This window comes from Pseudorasbora parva, chromosome 22 (assembly GCF_024679245.1).
Source record: "Pseudorasbora parva isolate DD20220531a chromosome 22, ASM2467924v1, whole genome shotgun sequence".
Taxonomy (NCBI): domain Eukaryota; kingdom Metazoa; phylum Chordata; class Actinopteri; order Cypriniformes; family Gobionidae; genus Pseudorasbora; species Pseudorasbora parva.
In genome coordinates, this window is record NC_090193.1 from 15,958,316 (window position 1) to 15,981,725 (window position 23,410).

General features: G+C 39.4%; 1 protein-coding gene across 1 annotated transcript in view; it reads right to left on the reverse strand.

The window, feature by feature from the left end:
• Positions 1 to 23,410, reverse strand: part of grin3bb (glutamate receptor, ionotropic, N-methyl-D-aspartate 3Bb) — a 138,975-nt gene that overhangs the window by 38,570 nt on the left and 76,995 nt on the right. Inside the window, exon 2 of the mRNA XM_067431246.1 lies at positions 1,860 to 2,488. Coding sequence (XP_067287347.1) covers positions 1,860 to 2,488 — 629 coding nt within the window. The remainder of the gene's footprint in view (positions 1 to 1,859; positions 2,489 to 23,410) is intronic.

Here is a 23,410-nt window from a genome sequence, read left to right on the forward strand (position 1 = left end):
AACACCAGTAATTTGCCGCAGCAAGAGAAAGTGGCCGCGCGCCTGTCCTTAAGCATGACACTAGCTGTCTGGGACATCTCATCCAGATGGTTGGATGTTCTACTGATGAGTGTTTCGAATAAAACATCAAAGTCATTTAGTCTCTAAAAATATGTGACCTATAATAAAGCCAATGTGGCAGTTTTATTCCTGTTTATCAATTGTTAATGACTTTTAAGAATCCAGTTTGTCAATACAATTATTTATGTATGAAATTCCAATACATTTTTAAAGACGCAGTTAATTTAGTTGATTTTAGCTTGAAGTATATCAGGGCCTTAATTGTTTCTGTAATTATTTAGTTTCAGCTCAATGCTGCATTAAAAGCTGTTTTTATGTGGAAGAGTCTTTCAGTTGAGATAAATTTATACAATCTATGGCATGGTTCGTAGTGTGCTTGAGAGGTATTCATTGGTCCAAAGAGACCTGTAAATGTACTACCCGGAACCGACGCAGACCCATCTATTATTTGAAAGCTGGACCCGAACCTGGCTGGAAAGACACTGAACCGACACGACCCGAGTGGCACACATTCCACAACGAATAGCTAAACAATTTGCAAAAAGAAAACTTGTCTTAACTAATGTTAGTAGCCTTCTCCATTGAACCTGACTTTGATGCATACAATCATCCATGCCAAGAAAGTTCAATCCATGTTATTGGTCTCTTGCCAATTCACTTAATCCACTTATTATTCCAGCTTAAAAAGTCCACTTGCTGTCATGTGTGACAAAAACAACTTTGCAGTTTTGCTTTTTTTTCTATCTTGAGTCAACTCACATATGTTTAACTGTGCCACGGCCGCTGATGTTAGCACTACTTATTTGCTAACATCTCTGTGCTCTCTGAGCCGAGTCTGACATAAATCTTTTATACACAGTATAATAAGATGGTTCATTCATAATATTATTATAAAAAGGGGAGAAAGAAAGTGCAACATGTGATATGATGCAATAAGTCCCGCCTTCTAAATAAAAGAGCAATCGTCAATTGGTAAAGTCATTGTGTCAAAACCATACTTTTAAAAAATATGGACGTAGTGTCCGTGATGTCACCCATAGAATAGAATTCCGAGGAGCCATTTTGAAGCTTAAAGTAGAGATGAGCTGGCTGTTGCCATCTTGGCAACAACAGAAAAAGGGCAAAGAGGCGGGATGTGGGCGGAGCTTAAGTGACGCAATTACTAACAGACAGCGGATAAATGGCTATCCACCTGTCACTCAGAGTAACCACGCTCTTAATTATGCAGAACTTAAAGGCTTTATATAACGTAAACGAATGAGTTATAAAAAAAAATCACCCCCCCTCACAGTGTCATGAAGGGCAAAATTAGCCGTATAGACCAAAAAAAACAAAACAATTTTTACCAGGCTGTAAACATTTTTTTTTTTTTTTTTTTTTCTGCTGCAAAGTTGGGAATTTTAACATGGGGCTCAATGAGATTCTGCTCCCTTCTGGAGCCTGAACCTAGTGGCCAGTCGATGAATTGCAGTTTAAGTCACTTCCATATTGGCTTCAACAGAAACTGGAGGAGGTTGCCGCTTGGTCAAAACACACGCACAACGCTGACTGACTGACTCACCTCATGGCTGGGTATTCTCTGATTGACTCGGGTATTACATACAATGACAAGTAATAGATTGGGACCTGACCTGGCTGACCATTTACAATATAGACCTTAACCGTTTTTGGAAAAATGTTTAGAACACAACAGTGATGAAACTTAAGGAGTTTTTGGGGACCTGCACCCAAAACAGAAAACACGTTTTTATCAGGTAACATACTGAACTTACTAATAAAATGAAAGAATGTGGATTTACCTGGCAATGTACTGTCCTGATGAGGGCAGCTCATGTTTGTTGGGTTTGTCAAAACAGTTTACCATATTTTGGATGAGGGCTAGATCGGGCCGTACGACCGTTGCTGCAGTAACAGCTCGGTTGACCAATTGCAGGGCATCGTGAATGTAGAATTCCAATGGTTTGTGGTCGACTTCTCCATATGCCAGTAGTCCTAAAGGCAGGCCAATAGAATGAAGGGCGTCTGGGCTTAGAGGATGTCCCATAATCCAATGTACAGTGGGCAACGTCAACCCCAGGTCATGCGCACTGCGCAGAACAGAAGAGGCACACTCCGGGTCAGCCCCAAAAAGCAGGACCGAGGCAGGTGGAGGATGGTCCTGATTAAAGTGCTCAGAGAGGAAGTCAGAAATGTTAGCAATGTGAGGTATGCTGTGGGAGAGGTTCAGAGCGGATCGAAGGTGCCATTGTGAGGGTCCCCAGCCAGAGCGGCTTTGGAGTTCCAGGAGATCCAGAAGACCAGCATCCTCCCAGCCTTGACAAAGCACTGCCATACTCTCTTCCCAGCCACTGCGCTGCAGCACATCTAGAAGCAGCTCCACCAGTACCGATGAGGGAATACGAGTTGTCATCTGCAAGTGGAAGCGATTCTGAAAACAGAACAAGCAATAGAAATACAATATGGTATTAATGTGACTTTATGTCTCACTACTTTATTTCTTATTATTGTGACTTTAGACTTCACAGTTCTTTTTATCTTTATCACATGGCCTGGACATGAGCTGGTTTAAGCAGGGGAACCTTTCGTGCCATGCATGATTTCAAACCATGACGTCTTAGAGTATTACCAAGAGTAACCTAGGAAACGGTGGTCCCAAAACTTTTCAGGTCATTGACCAGCTCCTCCCGTGTAGTTCTGGGCTGATTTCTCACCTTTCTTAGGATCACTGAGAACCCACAAGGTGAAATCTTGCATGGAGCCCCAGTCCGAGGGAGATTGACAGTCATGTTTAGCTTCTTCCATTTCCAATGATTGCTCCAACAGTGCACCTTTTTCAACCAAGCTGCTTGGCAATTTCCCCATCGCCCTTTCCAGCCTTGTGGAGGTATATAATTTTGTCTCTAGTGTCTTTGGACAGCTCTTTGCTCTTGGCCATGTTAGTAGTTGGATTCTTACTGATTGTATGGGGTTGACAGGTGTCTTTATGCAGCTAACGACCTCAAACAGGCAGATCACAATCCACGGTTTGGAACGGACTGGACCCCCAGATTTATTGTGATTTTTTTTTTTCTCGCGGATTCATCTTAATTGTTTAGCAATCGCAGAGTAAAAGACCATTTCATTTGCCGATATTGCTTTTTAAGTAATTTTGTTCCTTTAAACGCGTGAAGGTATAATCAGTCAACAATGGCTAGCGGAGGCGCAGAAGAAATCCCTGTGAAATATAGGCTAAAGATGAAGGAAGAAGGGTGGTGGACAAAACTGTAGGCTAACAGTAGGTAAGGTTACTGTGGCAGCATGAGAAAGCTCTATGAAAGGGGCATTTCATCGAGCATGGCTATCTGAAGCAACACCTGCTGATGCCCATTTTCACACATAGCATAGTTTGTTTGCGGTGCGTATTTTTTCCATACCATGTTAACAGATTACAGTTTTCACACTGCGCGCACTTTCGGTCCGTCAGTGCGAAGTGCGGCGATCGTTTCTGCACCGAGTTTACGTGCAGAACGCGCTGAATTAAAGGGACAGCGCGCTGACTGTATTAAAACAAACATGTATTGATGCGAAAATCTAGTAATTTCCCCACATATGCATATCATTTTAAGTGTACTCTGTTTCAAAGTCAACACATGACTTTTTGCCTTGGGTAGAGCAAGGAAAATGGCTTTTAGCTTTAGGTAAACAAGTGAAATAATAAAGAGCACTCTTTTCTGGAGGAGGAAAAAAAAGTTCTTTATGACCTGCATGATTTCTTTTAAAAGATTTTAAAAAATGAAATAAAAAAAGAGTTGGCTGTTTTTGTCTATTGTAAATGTTTGTTATTTTAACATAGTCTAGCCTGTTTCTAAGGTAGTCTATATAAATATAAAGTAATGCATTGAATAAAACATTGTTTAAATGTAGTGTGTTTAAACATGATATCTATAAAATAGTGTAGACCTACAAAGAGAATTGCAATGATGACAAGCCATGTTCAGCACCAACTTTTGGATGTAAAAATAATGATTATGTGTTAAACAGGCATGAGAGGTCTTCTCTCTCCCCTGAGAATGTTGACATCCTAATCCTTTTTTTTTTTTTTTTTTCATTATATGCTCAGGCCTATTTTCACATCACAGGTTGTATTTCACATGTTACACTTTAACAACTGAGTAAAATGTGGTTTATTCAGCTGGTTATTTATTTTATATTTGTTTAAAACCATAACCATATAGGTTATGCTAACACCAACATTTTTCATACAATAAATGGAAAGCAAATAAAAATAGTCTCCTCCTCCCTTTTTTCTGACTTGAAAAATGATCCGATCCGTGACTAGTGATCCATGATGTGATCCGAACCGTGAGTTTTGTGATCCATTACACCACTAGTGGACATGCACATACGATGATAATTTCAGACCCCTCCATGATTTCCAAATGGGAGAACTTGCAAAATAGTCCATCACTATTGTACACCCCAATGCATGTGACGTAATACGAAATTAAATGCTTATTGTTTCAAAACACGCGCTGTTCAATAAGGCATTGTGATAGGTAATTTATCATCCAAACAGCTATTTAAACTGCTGGAGTGCGCTTCTCAACCCCCACACTATTAACAGTACTCGTAATTTGGGTCCATATTTTGTTTTTGTGGGTGCCTTTAATCACACTCTTTAAAGCAGCACTCGGTAACTGCTCTCGGGGTCCCCCTACAGTTGGGGAAAAAAAATAATGTCCTCAACTACTGTCGTAAGCTCTGTCATCCTACAACAGGGTATGCCATCGCGCGTGCATTTGTTGACATGACAACCCCGATAGCCCTGAACTAATGATGCGCGGGTCGTCTCATAACCCGCGGACCCCGTATGTCTATTTAATGGTCGCGGGTGCGGGGCGGGTTGTAAAAATATATACAGTGGTGCGGGGCGGGCCAAATAACTTCATAAAAGCGTCCCCGCGGGTTGGTGCAGCACTAACAGTTACCCTGAACACTGCAGGAGGAGTTCACATGCAGGTGTTCTTCTGGCGTCGTGTGTGAAATGTCTTCATCCCAGGTACAGTCAGTGGCATATGTTTCAGCATGTCATGTGAATATAATTTCATGGGTTTTATTTTTTTCAAACACCAAATAATCACGATGCTCACGTTTACAAGCCAGCGTCATTATAGTAGTCTATTGGTTACCGTTTTACAGAATCTATATGATACTTCACTTCAATGTTTGCGTGGTAGGTAACGTTAATCACCATAGCAAGCATGACAGCATCCTTCAGCTCACGCCGACGAGCAAACGCTGGTCACATGTTGATCCTCGTCCTGCCTTTAATCCGATCACTTTTTCGTTTTCCTCTTATTGCTTTCCTCCAATAAAACCTTTTCTTATTTGTCTGTGCTGCTTCGGACATGACTATAACATCCAACAAACAAACGATAGTTGGGCTCGCACATCCGAATTTAAGGAAGTGTGGGTGTTGGTGGAAGTGACGTATATGCCGTAAAGCAGACAAATTTTGTAGTTCTTTTTGTTCTCAGGTTACAACCCGAAACTCGAAGTTTAAAAGTACGATTAAAAACGATACAGACCTCGTCAAGCTATGGCAGACGTGTCATTCAACCTATTGTAAGTCGATTTATCATCACAAGAGCCTTGAAAATATACTATGAAGTTTGAAAAGTTACCTAGTGCTGTTTTAAACTCCCAAATAAAACAATTTTGTTTTTTCCCACCTGGTGATGGTCTCGATCTCCACGTTGGAGAAGTTTCACTTCTTTGCCATCTTCCGTGTGTCCATGGCGTAAAATGAGGCCGTGGGGGAGGCAGAGACTTTAATATATCCCTATATATTCGTGTTATTGTTATTCTAATGACGATCGTTTTCAGCCGCAGTATTTATCAAGGGCAAGTATTGCGTACACCTGGATTGCAGAGGTGCACACAGCTTCATAAATCAGGCAGTGAGAGGAGTGTAAGCATAATCTTACGCCAACATATACACCCGTTTCTACGCAAGATTGATAAATGAGGGCCAGCCATTGTGTTTGCTGCTACGACCTACATCTACTGACCAGCCACCAAATATGTGACATGAAATCGATGTGACATGGCCTTAAGAACCGTTTGTGCAATGGAAAGTTTCTTTGGATATTAAAGGTTCTTCATAGAACCATACACCCTGCCAAAGAACCATTTAAGAACCTTTATTTTTAAGAGTGTGATAGCTTGCTCAGAATCCTCCAAGCAATAACATTTTCTTCTGGGTTACCAAGGTCCAAAGTTATTTTTTAAATGGCAATTTACTCTGAAAAAAAAAACACTTTTTTAAGGTTAAAAAGAGAATCAGTGCGTTGCTTTCTTTATCCCAGTATACATCCTTTCAGCTTCACTCTTCTTTAACTTCCCTCTTTCCTCGTCAGTATGCCACTCACATGAAATAATGCTACATTTCCTGCAATCTTGTATTCCTGGCCACGGTTCTGCGTGTCCTTCCGTAATATTGCTAGTTGCGCTATTGATTTTGTACTGTAAAACCAACGGCCATGATAAATTTCCTCTCTCTAGCACGGTCTTGACAGACAGTGCTACACCAGCAGTTTTAATGCCATAAAGAAAAAACTGCTCATATTCACCAACTTATATACCGTTAAACACAGATCATTGCACATTCAGAATGTGCATCTCAGGATTGACTCATCTTGGGATCGACAATCTGATTCAAAAGGCCAGCGTTTATTCCTTGACCTGTCTGACGAGTTAATGTGGCGGCCCTATCCAGACATCAGAGAGAGACTGCTATTCATGGAGAACCTCTTTCCAAGTTTCTCAATACAACTGGAGAAAAACAAGGTTCTGAAATCATTGCAATAGATGATGCAATGCATTTCAACAAGGTTTATTGAACCAAAGACCAGATCCAAGGCCAGGAGGACATCCATGAAGAGTTTAAACTTAAGGGTATACAAGGAATACTCTGAGATGTATGATGAAAACAGACCAAGAGAATGAATACATATAGAGCAATACAAGTCTTTGGAAAATAAGTTAATCTGTTATTTTGTCAATATAAAACCATGACAATTATTTGCCTGAAAACATGATTTGTAACTACTACTTAACTACTATGTACTAACATTTGAATTAATCATTTGATAAAATGCACTTACATACATGTTTTTACATTGTACTTACATTTTAATAATACCTGCATGTAATTACGTCTGTAATTAATTTCTGTAGTTACATTTGTAATTACACAGTTGGCACTTCCCTTACACCTAACCCTACCCTTAAACTGACCCACACCACCACACCTGTCCCTAACTCTACCCGTATCCCACCTCAATATCAGCAAAGGTGTTTTACAATACAATTTGAACGCAGTAAGTACATTGCACTTATTTTTTTAATGTAAGTACATAGTACTTAAGGCCACCTAATATAAAGTGGGGCCGGGTAAGTTGTATCAATGACTAAACTAATAATAGCAAGTTTTGCTTCCAGAAATACTATTACAAATACTATTACAGTAATTGCAGAAAGAGTTATCATAAAATAAAATGTTACAAAATAGCCCTCAAATTATTTTACCCTGATCAAAGCTTCTGCAAAGTGTTTTATTATGCCAGTTACACAAAGGAATTATATAATCACAGTGCACTGATACAATGAAATTTCCCACAACTCTCACATGTACCAATTTAATGCACATAACGTACACATACAATTATGTTATGATTGAAGCACAGAAACCAAAGCACCTGTCTCTGGATGATGAGGATAAATCACTGAAGTGTCTAATGCGGTCTCTGCACATGCAGCTGAATTGATGGGACCCAAATCAACTCACTCCAAGTCGCTGCAGCTGTTGCGTTTAGTCACCAGGGGCTTGAGACTCATCAGCATTATCATCATCAGAAACACACGCACACGCGCACACTCACACACACACACACACACACACACGCGCGCGCGCACACACACACACACACACACACACACACACACACACACACACACACACACACACACACACACACACACACACACACACACACACACACACACACACACACACACACACACACACACACACACACACACACACACACACATCTCTTATGACATCTGGTACAGTGTGTGCACATATGCATGCAGAAGAAACCCCACAATTGTTTAATATCTTTCTGGTCATGATGAGAATCTGTTTGCTCAAATGAATTTGCATCTCTAGTAATTCCCTAATAAAAAAGAAAACAGCTGCTTAAACAAGCTTAAAATGGTTTGTTGGTGTTAACTGGTTTCTTATGGTCTCCCAGCCAGGCTGAACTGGCCAGTGGATTTGCTAAAACTGAAAGAATCTCTGCATTCTGAATGCAGCATTTTCATGTTTTGTCACGAAATATGCTAAAGATTTATGCAGGTATTGTCCAAAACCCCACTTTGCCTAGGGCGTTTCTAAACTTTTGGAGAGCACTGTATATATTATAAATATTACAGCATATTATTGTTTCAAAGAATTTAGGTTTCAGGATGCTCTCTTGGGAGGAACTGCACAGCTAGCTGTCTTATTCTGTCAGAATACATTTCACTGCTGCCATGTCACGTACCTCTGAAAAGCATGTTTCAAGAACATTCTGCCATGTACTGTATGAATAAAGCATGTAACACTAGCCTCACACACAGCATGTATGGAACAGGAGGCAGCTTTTCTCAATGAAAGATTCACTACTGTTTTGAAACTGATTGATCCCTTCTAAAAAATACAAGCATTGATCTTCACCAGTATATCTTATGTTTTTAATGCTAGTGTGCTGGTGTCCTTTATGAATCTTAACTAGCATAACCAACAACATTTCCTTTGGCTTTGGTAGAAATACTGGGTTGGTGCATGAATTGATCTAAGTGTTGTATTTTGGTTGCCATACTTTATTACTCTCCACTATCACAAGTTTTTGTTTTTTCACGGGTCATTCATCATGTCAGTCTTTTGGCACTCCTTTACAAACCAATCCTGACTCACCATTTCTGTATACAAATCTATAAGTGATGTGAAGAAAAAATGAATGTTTTTCTCTTGCTTGTCTTATGGGTCGTCTCATGGTTGTTAGCCTCTCTGATTGTTTTGTTCTTTAGTGAAACAACCATTTCACTGTCATTTTCTTTTCTTTACTTTATTAGTTTGTTATATGACATTACATAATTATAACCATTTATCTGTACTGGCTCTCATCAGAAGCTTATCAGTCCCATGTGAGAAAGGACATGTTAACGTGTCACATGACATACACTATACTGGCAAAAGTTTTGGGACGCCTGCCTTTTACATGCACACGAACTTTAATGACATCCCAATCTTAATCCGTAGGTTTTAATATGGACTTGGGCCGCCCTTTGCAGCTATAACAGCTTCAAATCTTCTGGGAAGGCATTCCACAAGGTTTAGGAGTGTTTATGGGAATTTTTTGACAATTCTCCTAGAAGCGCATTTGTGAGGTCAGGCACTGATGTTGGATGAGAAGGCCTGACTTGCAGACTCCGCTATAATTCATCCCAAAAGTGTTCTATCGGGTTGAGGTCAAGACTCTGTGCAGGCCAGTCATATTTCTCAATCCATGTCTTTAATTTCACTTAAATTTAAACTATATTACATATCTGCCTGCATTGATGATCATTGAAATGAGCTGGATGACATCACTATATTTTCTCCAGAGCGGCTGTACAGCCGAAACAAATTCCGTTGCATTATTTTCCTGTTAACACTGTAAAGCTGCTGTAAAACAACTGGCATTGTAAAAAGCTCTATGTAAATAAAGGTGACTTTATGGACCTTGGTTTGTGCACTGATGTGCAGTCAGGAAGGGTCCATTCCAAAACTGTTCCCACAAATTATCCAAAATGTCTTGCCATGCTTAAGCATTAAGTGTTACTTTCACTGGAACTAAGGTGCCAACCCCTGAAAAATAATTCCACACCATAATCCACCCTCCAAAAAACTTTACACTTGGCACAATGCAGTCAGGCAAGTACTGTTCTCCTGGCAACCACCAAACCCAGACTCGTCAATCGAATTGCCAGACAGAAAAATGTGATTAGTCACTCCAGAGAACACATCTCCCTGCTATAGAGTCCAGTGGTGCCTTGCTTTGCTGTACCTCAGCATGCGCTGACCCTGCTCTGTGATTTTACGTGGCCTACCACCTGTGACTGAGTTGCTGTTGTTTCCAATTGCTTCCACTTTGTTAAAATACCACTAAAAGTTGACTGTGGAATATTTAGTTGTAAGGAAATTTCACGAATGGGCGTATTGTACAGTTGGCAACCTATCACATTACCACGATTGATCTCACTGAGACCCATTTTCACAAATGTTTGTAGAAGCAGTCTGATCATAGGTGCTTGATTTTATACACCTGTGGCCATGGAAGTGATGGAACACCTGACTTCAGTGATTTGGAGGGGTGTCCCAATACTTTTGCCAATAGAGTGTATCTATATAATCATACAGAGTTTGAATTTGAGTTTTTTTTTTTTTTAAACACATCAGGTAAAGAGCGAGTGCTAGTTGTATATAGTTCTGTACAACAGGTACAACAGGGCTAAAGGCTCCACATGGTAAAAGGCTCCTTTGGTTTAATTTTCCTCTACACCATTAGATGGCACAAAAACTTTCCTCAGCACTTTCCAAAACATCCGCTTTTCAAGATGTACATGGAAATTTGTCTGATCATGGGCAGCAGCGCAAAGTTGATCCTGAGCTCATTTGATCTACTATTTGATGTTTGTTTGTTTTTTAAATAATAATAAAAAGATTTAAGTAGCAAATAAGAATCACTAAAATTGTTGAATATATTTTGAAACAAAGGTATTGTTAATGTTTATAGGTTTTGTTCAAGGTAATTAAAGCAACAGTTTTTCAACAAATGGAAGAATATGTAAAAAAAAAAAAAAATAATAAAAAATAATAATAATAATAATAATAATAATAATAATAATAATAATAATGATAATACAATGGTATTTGAGGTAAAAGGCACCCCTTCTGTTGTGGCAAAAGGCACCATATTTTACATGAATGCTGGCTGACTTTTCCATTTGTTGATATGACATGGTTAGATTCAGATTGTAAGTTTCATATATTAAGTTGGGAGTCCACCTTAGAGATAATCACCATATTTATAATGAAACCATCATATTTAAAAATGTGATATTAATCATATCATATAATAAAATATGATTTATTGTTACTACTGTAAATGTATATTAAATTAGTATGGGATCTCCTTCAGTGCTTTTGGAATCTTTACTTTTTTTTAATGATTTTGCTTTATATTTTTTCAGATATATTTCTATTTTAACAAATTTTAATGACACCATATTTATTGATCATAAATTAATTATTTAATTCATCAAAATAAACAGAGAATAGTTTAAACTTTTCTAAAGTGATTATTTAGAACAAGTATTAACTTAGACATTAACTTAGACTGTGCCCCAATACTACTGTCACGATCACCAGTGAGAGTGCTCGTGTTTACCACCAGAGGGCACTCCACCCCAGACTACTGCCATACAATCAAAGACTACATTACCCATAGTGCTTGGCCCGGGCTCATCAGCCACCATTTACACCTGTGTGTCATTAGCCTCATCACCTCAGCCTATATACCGATGCTGCGTCCCAATTCGCCTACTTATACTACGTCCTAAAAGTATGTACTCTTTTTGTGAAGAAAAAGTATATACTTTTGAGGGTGTAGCAGAAAAGTATGCAAGCTTCGGGACATACTACTTCGCCATCTTTAACGGACTCTGTCGCTTAGTTACGTGCATCCCGTCACCGTTTATCTGCCCTGTCAATCATCGTCAGATTCGTCACAGTTCAAATCCTTCACATTCAGTTTAATCTCCTGCCGTATCGGAGAGAAATGTAGCCGCTCGTTGATCTGCCACGTGTGGGTCTTTAATGCAGAGACTCTCCTCATGTGTTTCCAGTTTAAATATAATGATGCATTTAAAAGTTAATGGCCAAACGTGTCATTACAAAAGTTCACAATGCTGCTGCGGGTGAAATATAATGTGACAACACTGAACAAATATATTTTTGTCAGGTTAAATATTGATAGATGGTCACTCAAACCCCTTTATCTAAACTTCTCTACTTAACCATCGAACTCGCACATCCGTCATGTTTGTAGTTTTTAACGCTTTTTATCCGCGTTTGTAGTTCTAATCGAATCCTCGTCCAACTCGCAATGGGTTGTGGGCAATATCAGCCGTTAGAGTGCCCATCGATCCATACTGTGAATTCGGACCGGAAATAGTAAACCATCCGGGAATCTTTGGAATACTCTTTTCAGCATACTATGATTTGGGACATACTAATTCTATTTTCGAATATTATTTAGGATGGATAGTATGCGAATTGGGACGCAGGGCGAGGCTACTTCCGAAAACCTAGGCTGCTGACTCGTTGCCTCATCAGACAATGACTTATAAGGCAGCGTTTTGTGCACGAAGGCATCTCATGAAACTAATTTCGGACAGACTTATAAGGCAGTGTAACAGTTTAATGAGCTACAGCAAAAGAGAGCGAGCTTTGGTGAGAACTAAACACATATTAAAATATACAGTAGTGATTTCTCGCTAGAAATGACATCAGAAGTGTAATATGTTGGTAAAAATCGTACATTTACACACAAACTGACCCGCAAACGCAACTTCTGGACGCCATCTTTTTTCCCCAGCTAAACTGTCACTGAATGGAAAGCACAGGATTGTGGGATATCAAAAGCAGCGAAGGACACATGTACGTTACCTTCAAAAATCGATCATGAAGGTATCTCAGGAGACAGGAAGTGAAGCAAACATTAGATTCGGATGCAGCTTGATGCCTTCCTGCCTTCAAATGTGTCCTCCGAAGGCAGCATTTTCCAGGTTTCGGCCACAGCCACTGTGTTTAGTGTTGCTAAGTGTAACACTGCAATGTGGTCTCCCTGGTTTCTTGTCTCTTGGTTTTGGATTAGTTGCCTGTGTTCCATTTTCAAATGTATCCAAGGCAGCTGTTAATTTTAAGTTCCACTTTAAACTCATGACCATGCAAAGTGCAAAAAATAATCCTTCATGCTTTGAAGCACTTATTTTAAAAGAATGATTCACCAGTGAATAGTTTTGAGATGGATGTTTCAGTTTTAACTGGAAGTGAGTCATTAGTCTTAAAGGAGACAGGTATCCAAAATGCATACAACATCACCAACCACCAATTTCAGTTTCTCCTGTGTCAGACACCTGCATTATCCTGAAGGTTTCTATTGTTATATTTTTTTGTGGCTAGCTAAATGCAGCAATAATATATAGTAAGAGGACGTTTTTGATCTCATTGACAACAATCACAATAGACTGCTACAGGAACATATTCAGAGCATTAGAGTTTTGATGGATAAATATAAACATACGAGATGACAGGATATTTACTTTCAATTCATAGCTGCTCGGGTAGACGTATTTGCCTTCTATAAGATGAATATGGTGCTGGTTTCAATAATGATCATTGATATATTATACAATAAAAACACATCTGAGGCTATCAAAACTCATTCTGCTTTCTGCTCATTTGCTCTCTCTCTCTCTCTCCCCTTTCTCACATAAAAAGTGATATATTCAGCCAGAGCCGGAGCAGTTCCCTGAGGTTCTGCATTATAAATGTTTGAAGTCGCTAATGTCCACATAGATACTTTCAAGAGCCAAATTACACAACTATTTCACATGCAATCCAGCTCAAGAAGGGCAGCAAAAACAACTAAATGACTTATATTTACCTGGATTGTGTCTGCGTCAGTCAAACCTACTTGCAATGCTGTGAACATAAGCAAAAAACGTCCTCTTTTTGTAATGTGAGATTACTACAGTAATGGAGAGAGAAGGAGGAATATTTTAATACTGCAGGCTGCCATCACAATGCACAGTACTGGCATCATAACCGCAGCTAATCAACATTTATGAAGCATTACGGGTAATGCCGATTCTGTGTAAGAGGAACATTTCTTGTCCTGTATCCTTAGGAAGTGAAGGCATAAATTGTCTCTGTAAACTTCCATAAAACCCTGATTTAAAATTCATAACATCGTGAAAGCAGCCACAAGATTGAACAAGATGTTTTAGTATAATGATTATCACAAGGATGATACATTGCAGATGTTTAAGTCAATACATATTCACAAAATCAACTGTGGTTTGTCTCTTTAAATCTCATCTAGTTTGACTCTTCATGTCTAAGTGTGTTCTTGGCCAGAATATGCTGCAGTGTTAAACAAACATTTTGCCACTCAGTCAAAGCATGCAAGACTAAGTTGTTGTTTTTTTGTAAGTGTATAAGAAGTGTTTGCCAGTATTATAAACGTAAATGTAAATGAATGTCTCTCTGCCAATTCAGACTTCTAAATGCATCATCGTGATTATAAGAATGCAGCCTCCAGAGCTGGAAAAGTTTAATCAGCAAATACACCTGGACCAAATATATTCAATCTTGAGCTAATTGAGTTTGTTGTGAAAATACATTATTTGGAACACAATATCTGGAACACAAGATTCTTGAGTGAAGTACAAGCACAAAACAATTGAAAGGCTCAAGCTTAAGTTCTTAAGTAGATGCTAGTGCGTTGTTACCTTTAATTACTGCAGAAAACACAAAAGCCTCTTGTCTTCCCAACCAACTGAACAATTCAGAAACAAATCACCATTCAGTTAGCCCCACAAACAAATCATACTTTCCAGGACAGCCTGGAAGTATGAGTTATCTTTGACAGCCAACTTATTTGTGAAAATCAAAAGACCTGCAGCGAAAGTCCCTGTTTAGGCTTTTGTAGCATCTAGATCATCGCTACATAGACTAAACTCTTCAAGGTGCAGACCATGATCCAGATCAAGACCTTAAACCAGGATTCCTCAAATCTGGACCTGGAGGGCAACTGACCTGTAGAGTTTAGTTCCAATGCTAATGAAACACACCTGAACAAGGTCTTCAGAGTTACTAGAAAATGGCTAGTGATGGGTCAATCTAGCCTAGAAATCTAGACGCACCCTAGCGGCAGCAAATTTAATTTGCCCGCAAGTGTCGTCTAGCAACTCTCAATTCCTATCTGAGCTGTATTCCTCAGAATCTGGACGACCCAATCACATCGTGTAGGCTATAGAGTGGGCGGGCGGGGCCATAATGACGACGGCCGAGTTGCGTTTGCGTGCTTCTAGTAACACAGTCTTCTAGTAAACACAGAAACTGGTGAACGGCGGTCTTTCGAATCAGCTCTGCCCGCGCCTCCGGTAGACTTGGAGTTAAGCTTTCCTCTGAGAAAAGAACAAAGAACGGCACTGAAGTCATTCTTAAAAAGGGAAGATGTGTTCGGAGTTTAGCCGACCGGATACGGCGAATGTTTAATCAGTCAGTGAGCCACCGTCGTTGCTCCGGTTGGTGTAGCGCTATCTTATCGCGTGCAGAGGGAGTTTGAAAGACAACCGTTTATCCCGCCCCTCGGATTGAGCCCTGTCAATGGTGAGTTTCCAGACCAAACATCTTGATGTGGGTCTGGCTTGTCAGGCTAGGGTCAATCATGAATGATTAGTTTATTTTGAACAAATCTTTAAAGGAAGTGGATGTAAGATTGTGGCCAAAACTGGTACTGCAATCACTTTCAAATGACTGTAGAGCGGTGTATCCCCCCTCCCCCTCCCCCTGACTCGAGGTTGCCAGATAGGCTGCCGGATACAGCAGGAATGTGTGTAGCTACAGCTGTGGTAACTAGAGCAGATCTGGCAACCCGGATGCCGAAACACTACTAACTTCGTGATTGGTCGATATGTGGAGGGCGGAGCTTCAGGCCAAAACACAACATGTCAACATCAACATCATTGGAGGGCTGCAACAACAACTTTTACATGACAATATCCTGGCCAGACTACTGTTGTCAGTGATATAAGTATTTGAAATTAACATGATTTCTTAATGTCTAATGACATATCAGGGCCATTTTATGATTAATTGAAATACATTTCTTACAAACAGTTCCTTTAATATGACTCAAACAACAAGTTGTCTCAGAGAGTGATTCATTAATTTTGTGTTGATTGCACATGCGCAACATCCTATTGATTCTGTACAGGAAACAGAAATGATAGGTTCACCTCTCAAGTTTTTCTGTCTGAGTCATTCGTCCATCCCGTGACAGCCCCATAGGCTAAAGTCCCAAATATACTTGCAGCGATGCTCTTTTCTGTTTTTCATTTAGAGAATAAAACTAAGTTTTAAATACGGGAGCAGCAATATACTGTAATTGAACATCCGACGGCACCCACTCTGCTGAGAGTGAAGTTTAGATGAATATGTAAATATGTACTGTGCACTTTCCTCTCAATAACAAAATAAACACACAACAAAATTGAGAAAATAGCAAGCATTTTAATAAAGAATAAGAAAACGTGGCTGTTTGCACAAGCTGAGTGCAGTGACAAACAGTGTCTTGTTTAATCAGATCTAACCTCAACCGACTGAACAGGTCAAATGAACCAGAAAAGATTTTCACGCTCATCTACCCATTACATAATCACCATGAACCAATAATGGTAATATGAATATGTTTAGCTTAACAGTTTGGGTGCTTTCACGCCTGAGCGTTTGTTTCGAAACCTGGTGCGTTTTCTCCCTTGGTTGGGTTCATTTAGGCACATGTTAACACAGCAATCACACCCGAATCTGCACCAAAACAATGGCCTGACTGCAAACAAACTCTGGGGCGGTTCACTTGAGGTGTGAAGCAATCGAACCCAATGGACTAAATGGTATTATACCAGTAATTCATAATGAGAAATGTGCTATATAAAAATCAGTACTGTCTGATTCTTATCACAGTTGAAAACCAAAAGAGCACTTCTTCATCTTAAAACGTTGTAATTGCGCTTCTCTGTGCATGAATGCTGTTTCGATGAAGCCTTGATTCCTTCCCTGACTGTATTATAATATTCATATAGTGTTTGCGTGTGTCTTGACACAGTTAACATCTAGACAGCGCTGGGGGATCCAGAGAGAGCGTGTTTGAATTGGCTGTGGTGGGGAATGACAGCTATATACATTCGTATAGTGTTTGTGTGTGTCTCGACAGTTACAAATAAAGCCACAATAAGCTCATGCGAACTTGTCAAACATGTAAAAGGCACTAAAGATGTCGTCAGAAAGTCCATCCCACAGTGGCTCTACAATAATTTTATGAAGCGACGAAAATAGTTTTTGATTCACATTTAATTCACATGATTTAAGCAGTTTGGTGGTTTGACCCACAATAAAACGATGAATCGATGAAATGATACCCTGATTCATTAAGCTCCAAAGCTTCAGGAAGCAGTGTTTTGAAATCGACTATATAAGTCGTTATTTAGCTTTTTTGCACACAAAAACTATTCTCGTGGCTTTATAAAATTATTGTAGAATCACTGTAGGGAGATGGGCTTTGTAACGTCTTTAGTGCCTTTTATGGGTCCTAAGAGAGGAAATGACATTGCTGCCAATGGAGGCCTGTCTGAGCCATCGGATTTCAACAAAAATATCTTAATTTGTGTTCTGAAGATGAAAAAAGGTGACCTTGACTACTATGCACTAACATTTTGGCCCCACTTTATATTAGGTGGCCTTAAATACTATGTACTTACATCAAAAAATAAGTACAATGTACACGAGTACATGAGTACACTGTGTTCAAATTGTATTTCAAAGCACTTTTGCTAATATTGAGGTGGGATACGGGTAAAGTTAGGGACAGGTGTGGTGGTGTGGGTCAGTTTAAGGGTAGGGTTAGGTGTAAGAGAAGTGCCAACTGTGTAATTACAAATGTAATAATTACAGACGTAATTACATGCAGTATTTTTTTAAATGTAAGTACAATGTAAAAACATGTATGTACACAACTACATGTAGGCCAACTAATATAAAGTGGGTCCAAATTGTACTTTGTTACTCTGAATAAAGTCATAAAATGCATAATTACTCAAGTATGTAAATAATGGTCCAGATCACTAGTAGCTCCTGCATAATGACAAGGTAACACTTAAGTAATTAGTGATGGATTTTATGACTTTATCTCAGACACACAATAATGTTGTGATAATTGGTCAGTTAGTTTATGTTTATTAATGAGGCAAATCTCAGTCAGTAAGTATAGATTAGCTAATAATGAACTATCTCCTAAATTCAATATTACTTACTGATTAGTTCAGCTTGTTTCTACAGGTCCTTCTCAAAAAAATAGCATATTGTGATAAAAGTTCATTATTTTCCATAATGTAATGATAAAAATTAAACTTTGATATATTTTAGATTCATTGCATACCAACTGAAATATTTCAGGTCTTTTATTGTTTTAATACTGATGATTTTGGCATACAGCTCATGAAAACCCCAAAATCTCAAAAAATTGGCATATTTCATCCGACCAATAAAATAAAAGTGTTTTTAATACAAAAAAGTCAACATACTAATAATTATGTTCACCAACTTGAAATTGACGAAATCTGAGTGGGGAATGTTTTCACCCTTACGCAAAATGGCCAAACATGGATTCGTTTTTCAATTACTGGATTTTGCTAGTTAGCCAGGATGCCAGCCGAACTTAGTCCCGCCCACAACATTTGAGCACGGGCGGTTCGGTCTGGACTTGATCCACAGAGGAGTAATTATACCTGAACAGAAACTGTTCGGACCAATGAAATCATCAGGGCGGGCTTTAGACGATGATGGACAGATGATAAACATTAACGTAATCACGTTACAAATGCAAATGAACGTCATCAAAGGTGCTTGGGTTATATTTGTTCAAATCCTAAAAGGAGAGTTTGTTCGTATATGCATTCACCTTCACTCTCTGAAATGATGATCATGTTGGTAAGTACTCTGTGTATCCTTAAATTCTTTTTTTTTTTTTTTTTACAACAAATATCGTTTATTCCAGCGAGCGTGCAGACAGGGTTGCCATGTTTTTACAACAAAACCTGTCAACTACTAGCCCTAAACAATAGCTTCTCGGGGGTGGGTTTTCTGGAAAAAAACGGCGTTATGGAGGTAAAATGTGTGTTATTTTAGGAAGATTGCCTGCTAAAATTCGCATTCATGCGTCTATATATCACATAATAATTGTTTCAACAAGCGGACATGGAAAACAACCCGCACAAAAAAATGCAGACTTGGCAACACAGTGCAGTTGAGTTCTGTTGACATTTAACAACTAACGTAATGTGTTGCTTCCTTGCTCTGATGGGTTGTAGGTCTGTCCAATTGAGGTCTTTCCTGGTTAGGTTGAAACACACCTCATAATCACAGTCCAATGGAGCAGTATCAGACTCTCTGACTAATTGAGTATGACCACGTCAGGCTAGGATTTTGCATGTGAAATTACACATAGAAGCTTATACTCTTACTATGTACATATAGTTTGTGCACTTGTGTATTAAAAAGTATGTCTACAAGCATTTTTCATGTTATAAATGCCCAGATTCCAAAAGCAACATTTGCCAAGGCATAAAATTGATGCTAAATAATAAGTAATAAGTACATTTTAGTTAAATAAAAAAACATTTGGAAGCTAGTCTGTATACCTTCCTCCCTCTAGCCCATATTTTGCCCCCGCAAGGCTCACAAGTCTCATGCTTAGCGGATAGTGGAGATGTTCCGTCCTGAGGATTTCATTCGTAGGTCATGATGCTTAAAGTGTGCAGTGAGGATTCAGGGTGACAGGAGGCAGAGGGCACCTGATCTCCAGAGACTTCTAATGATTGCTACGATGACTCTGTAGCTGGCGCGTCCCGCGGGCCTGACCGGCACTGATTGAATTCCTTTGATCTCTGCTCAGTCCAGGCTCAGCTGAGTGCATCCATGAGACAGTGTTACTGGAGTCAGAAATGAAGTATTGATCAAGGCATGTGCTTCTCTTTCTGTTCTCTAGTGACTGAGATGCTTGTGTTCCTGTTTGTGCAAGTCATTACTTTCATTTTGAGATAGAAAAATGACTAAATGGTCATGGCTGACAACTTGACTTGCTGTGCAATGCTGCAAAAACACACAAAAAATGAATAATTCACACATTTATGGTATGTGGCAAGCTTTTACATCAAAGTGCAAGAAAGATGGACCTTCTGATGATTCAGAAAGGTAAAATATCACCTCCTGTCTTCTGTGTCTGAACTCTATCTTTGTATATTTTCTATCTTGGCAAACTTCTCTGAAGGCTGTATACTGAATATATTCTAGTTATGTTATATTCTTTATGATCTTATTTTCTATTATACTCTTATATAAATATATAAATTAAATAAAAACAATTTAGGAGGTTTGTTTTTCAATAAATTATTTTATATTTGTATATATATATATATATATATATATATATATATATATATATATATATATATATATATATATATATATACGTTATAATTAATTAAATCAAAAACATAATCATGTGTCAAAATAACAAAAATATATTTTGCCATCAGGAGGGGACTAAAGTAATGTGAAAGACATATTGGGCTAGAGCTCAAGTATCTACCTTTCCACAAATCAGGTAGGATTAGGTCAGTGTTACATCACATAATTAATATTCATGAGCCATGTTGATAACATTTATAATGTGCCTATAGCCCATGCAGATGCCCCGCCACCGCCCAAGGGTGCCAGCACTTTTAGCACACACTGCCAATGTTAGTTCCCGGATATTAAAATATCAACCTCTTCTGGCTACAGGCTATAATTTGCAATTTTTTTAGCACCTGATATTATTCAAAACAATTGTACCTTTTGCTTTGAAGATCCAAGCCTACTAGACAAGACTACTAAATTCCCAATCAATTAGCAACATCGGCTAATTAATATTCACAACCACTGCCTTCTCCATGCAGTGACACCATAATCCACCTATCTTTGTACCCTGTCCACTCTGAAACTTCCTCCAGCACTCCGGCCCACACACACTTTCAGATCATTTGTATGTCCCTGTCGCATATGCTTCTGCCACACTGAGCCGGTTTGAGAGGCCTACAACATTTCCTCATTCGTCCTTTTTCTCCCCAATAATTACCTGCCATTCTTTACTAGACATGTTAAGTGAAAAGAAGCAAAATAAAGTTACCCCACCACCTGAGCTCATCTAAACTCGCTAGTAACTGAGAAAAGAATGAGGCAGCCCGCCATAGAGATTCAGCTACATCTCTTATGCAGACACTGTTGATCTGTCCCCCACAACTCCCTCGGTATCTCCAGCATCACTGCATTATTTGGTCCCTGACAGATTGTGTATGACCAACCACCTGCCATAGGCGCAGGTGTCCTATTGAAAATGTTAGAAATACAAAGAGTATAATAAAGAACACCTCTCCATCATGACTAAATAGGACATCAATTTAAGAAGTATTAGATTTACTCTGAGCTCTGCAGTATTGGAGTAACTCTGTTTTGCTCACTTTAATTTTCTTATTTACTTGTATTTAGAAACTTGAGAACATAATAATAATTTGTTACATTTATATAGCAATTTTTTTTACATAGAAGGGGGAATCTCCTCAACCACCACCAAAGTGCAACATCCCCCTGGTTGATGTGACGGCAGCCATATTGCACCAGATGGACCAGGGACCAGCACACACCAGCTTATGGTGGAGAGGAGACAGAGTAATTAAGGCAATATGTGGATTATTAGGAGGCCATGATGGACAGAGGCCAATGGGCAAATTTGGCCGGGGTTACACCCCTACTCTTTATCGAAGGATATCCTGGGATTTTTAACGACCAGAGAGAGTCGGGACCTCGGTTTAACGTCTCATCCAAAAGACGGTGCTCTTTGACAGTGTCCCTATCACTATGCTAGGGTGTTAGGACTCACACAGATCACAGGGTGAGCACTCCCTGCCTCACTAACACCTCCACCAGCAGCTACCTGGTTTTCCCAGTTGGTCTCTCATTCAGATACTGACCAGGCTCAGCTCTGCTTAGCTTCAGTGGGAAACCAGTCTTGGGCTACAGGGTGATATGGCTGCTGGTTCAGCCATATCATGAGACTCAGTCATTGATGCCCAATCTTGAGGGAGAATTGAAGTAAAGTTAAAGGTAGATCTGTTGTTTTAAACATGGCCATGTAGCGACTCAGGCGAATCAAACACACAATCGCCAGTTACTTTTAACAAATATGTTTTGAAAGTTGTGCTCACTAGCATACCTTCCCCCCAACACAACAGAGGGAGATTCTTCAGTCACCCTGGAAACCATCTGATAAGATCTTTTTATGGCCGGAAAGAATGTGGCCACAGAGCTTTTGACACAGAGACACAGAGCTTTTGCCTCAAATTATAGACAAACCATCTATAGATGAACATGCACCCCAGGACATTATATGTAAACACATAATTGTTTTGTAAAATGTTTCTTCTGTATGGTATTTTGCATCTTTTTGTCTGTGTCTTAACAAAGTACTAGTTCAGATAACCTCATATATGTCATGTCTCCTATCAAATTAATGCTCACTTCACGACTTACACTTCCATGTATATCACTTATTCAGAAAATGCAGTGTGTGTTTGTTGCATTAATTATAGTATGAAGACTCAGAGACCCACTGAGTCGAACTTTCAAACAAAGGGCAATAAATTCTGCTGAGGAATTTCCCGCCGGGAAATCCCAACACTCTCATTGGTTAAGTCTAACCCTGGAGGGTGGGACTATTTCCAGACCTTAAAAGACCAGTGAAGACAGTCCCTCGCTCTCTTCTCTTCTCCGAAACTCTCTGGCTTTTACTTCTCCTCTCTCTCCTGTGGGAGCCAACACCCACGGGGGGGGGGGGGGGCTGGCACTCAAGCCAGGCCACCAATGCAGGCCCTCCAAGCAGGCCTCATCTCTTCCAAAAATCTTCTCTTCTACAATCCGATCTTCAAGAACACGAAGCATCGCTAAAGCAAACAGCCGCTTCCCTCCCAACCTCGGAAAGGACCGCCGGACCGCCGGACACGCAGACACACATGCACACAAGCGAGAAGCCAAAACGAAACCAAAAAGAATGCAAGTATTCTATTTCTTACTGCTGTAAAGAGGGTGTGTTATTCTCCCGTTGGGATAAATTAACTCCGTGAAGGTCGTATCTGGTGAATTGAAGGAAAGTTGGTTCTAAATGGACTGCATTTAAATGCAGTGGTTCTCACCCTCCCCCACTCTCTTTGTCTCTCTCTCTCTCTCTCTCACTCTCTTTGTCTCTCTCTCTCTCTTTTATCTCTCTCTAACTTCAGTCTATTCAGTATTCTCTTTTATGTATTCTTTCGTTAATATCTATATTTCTACTCTCTTGATGCATAT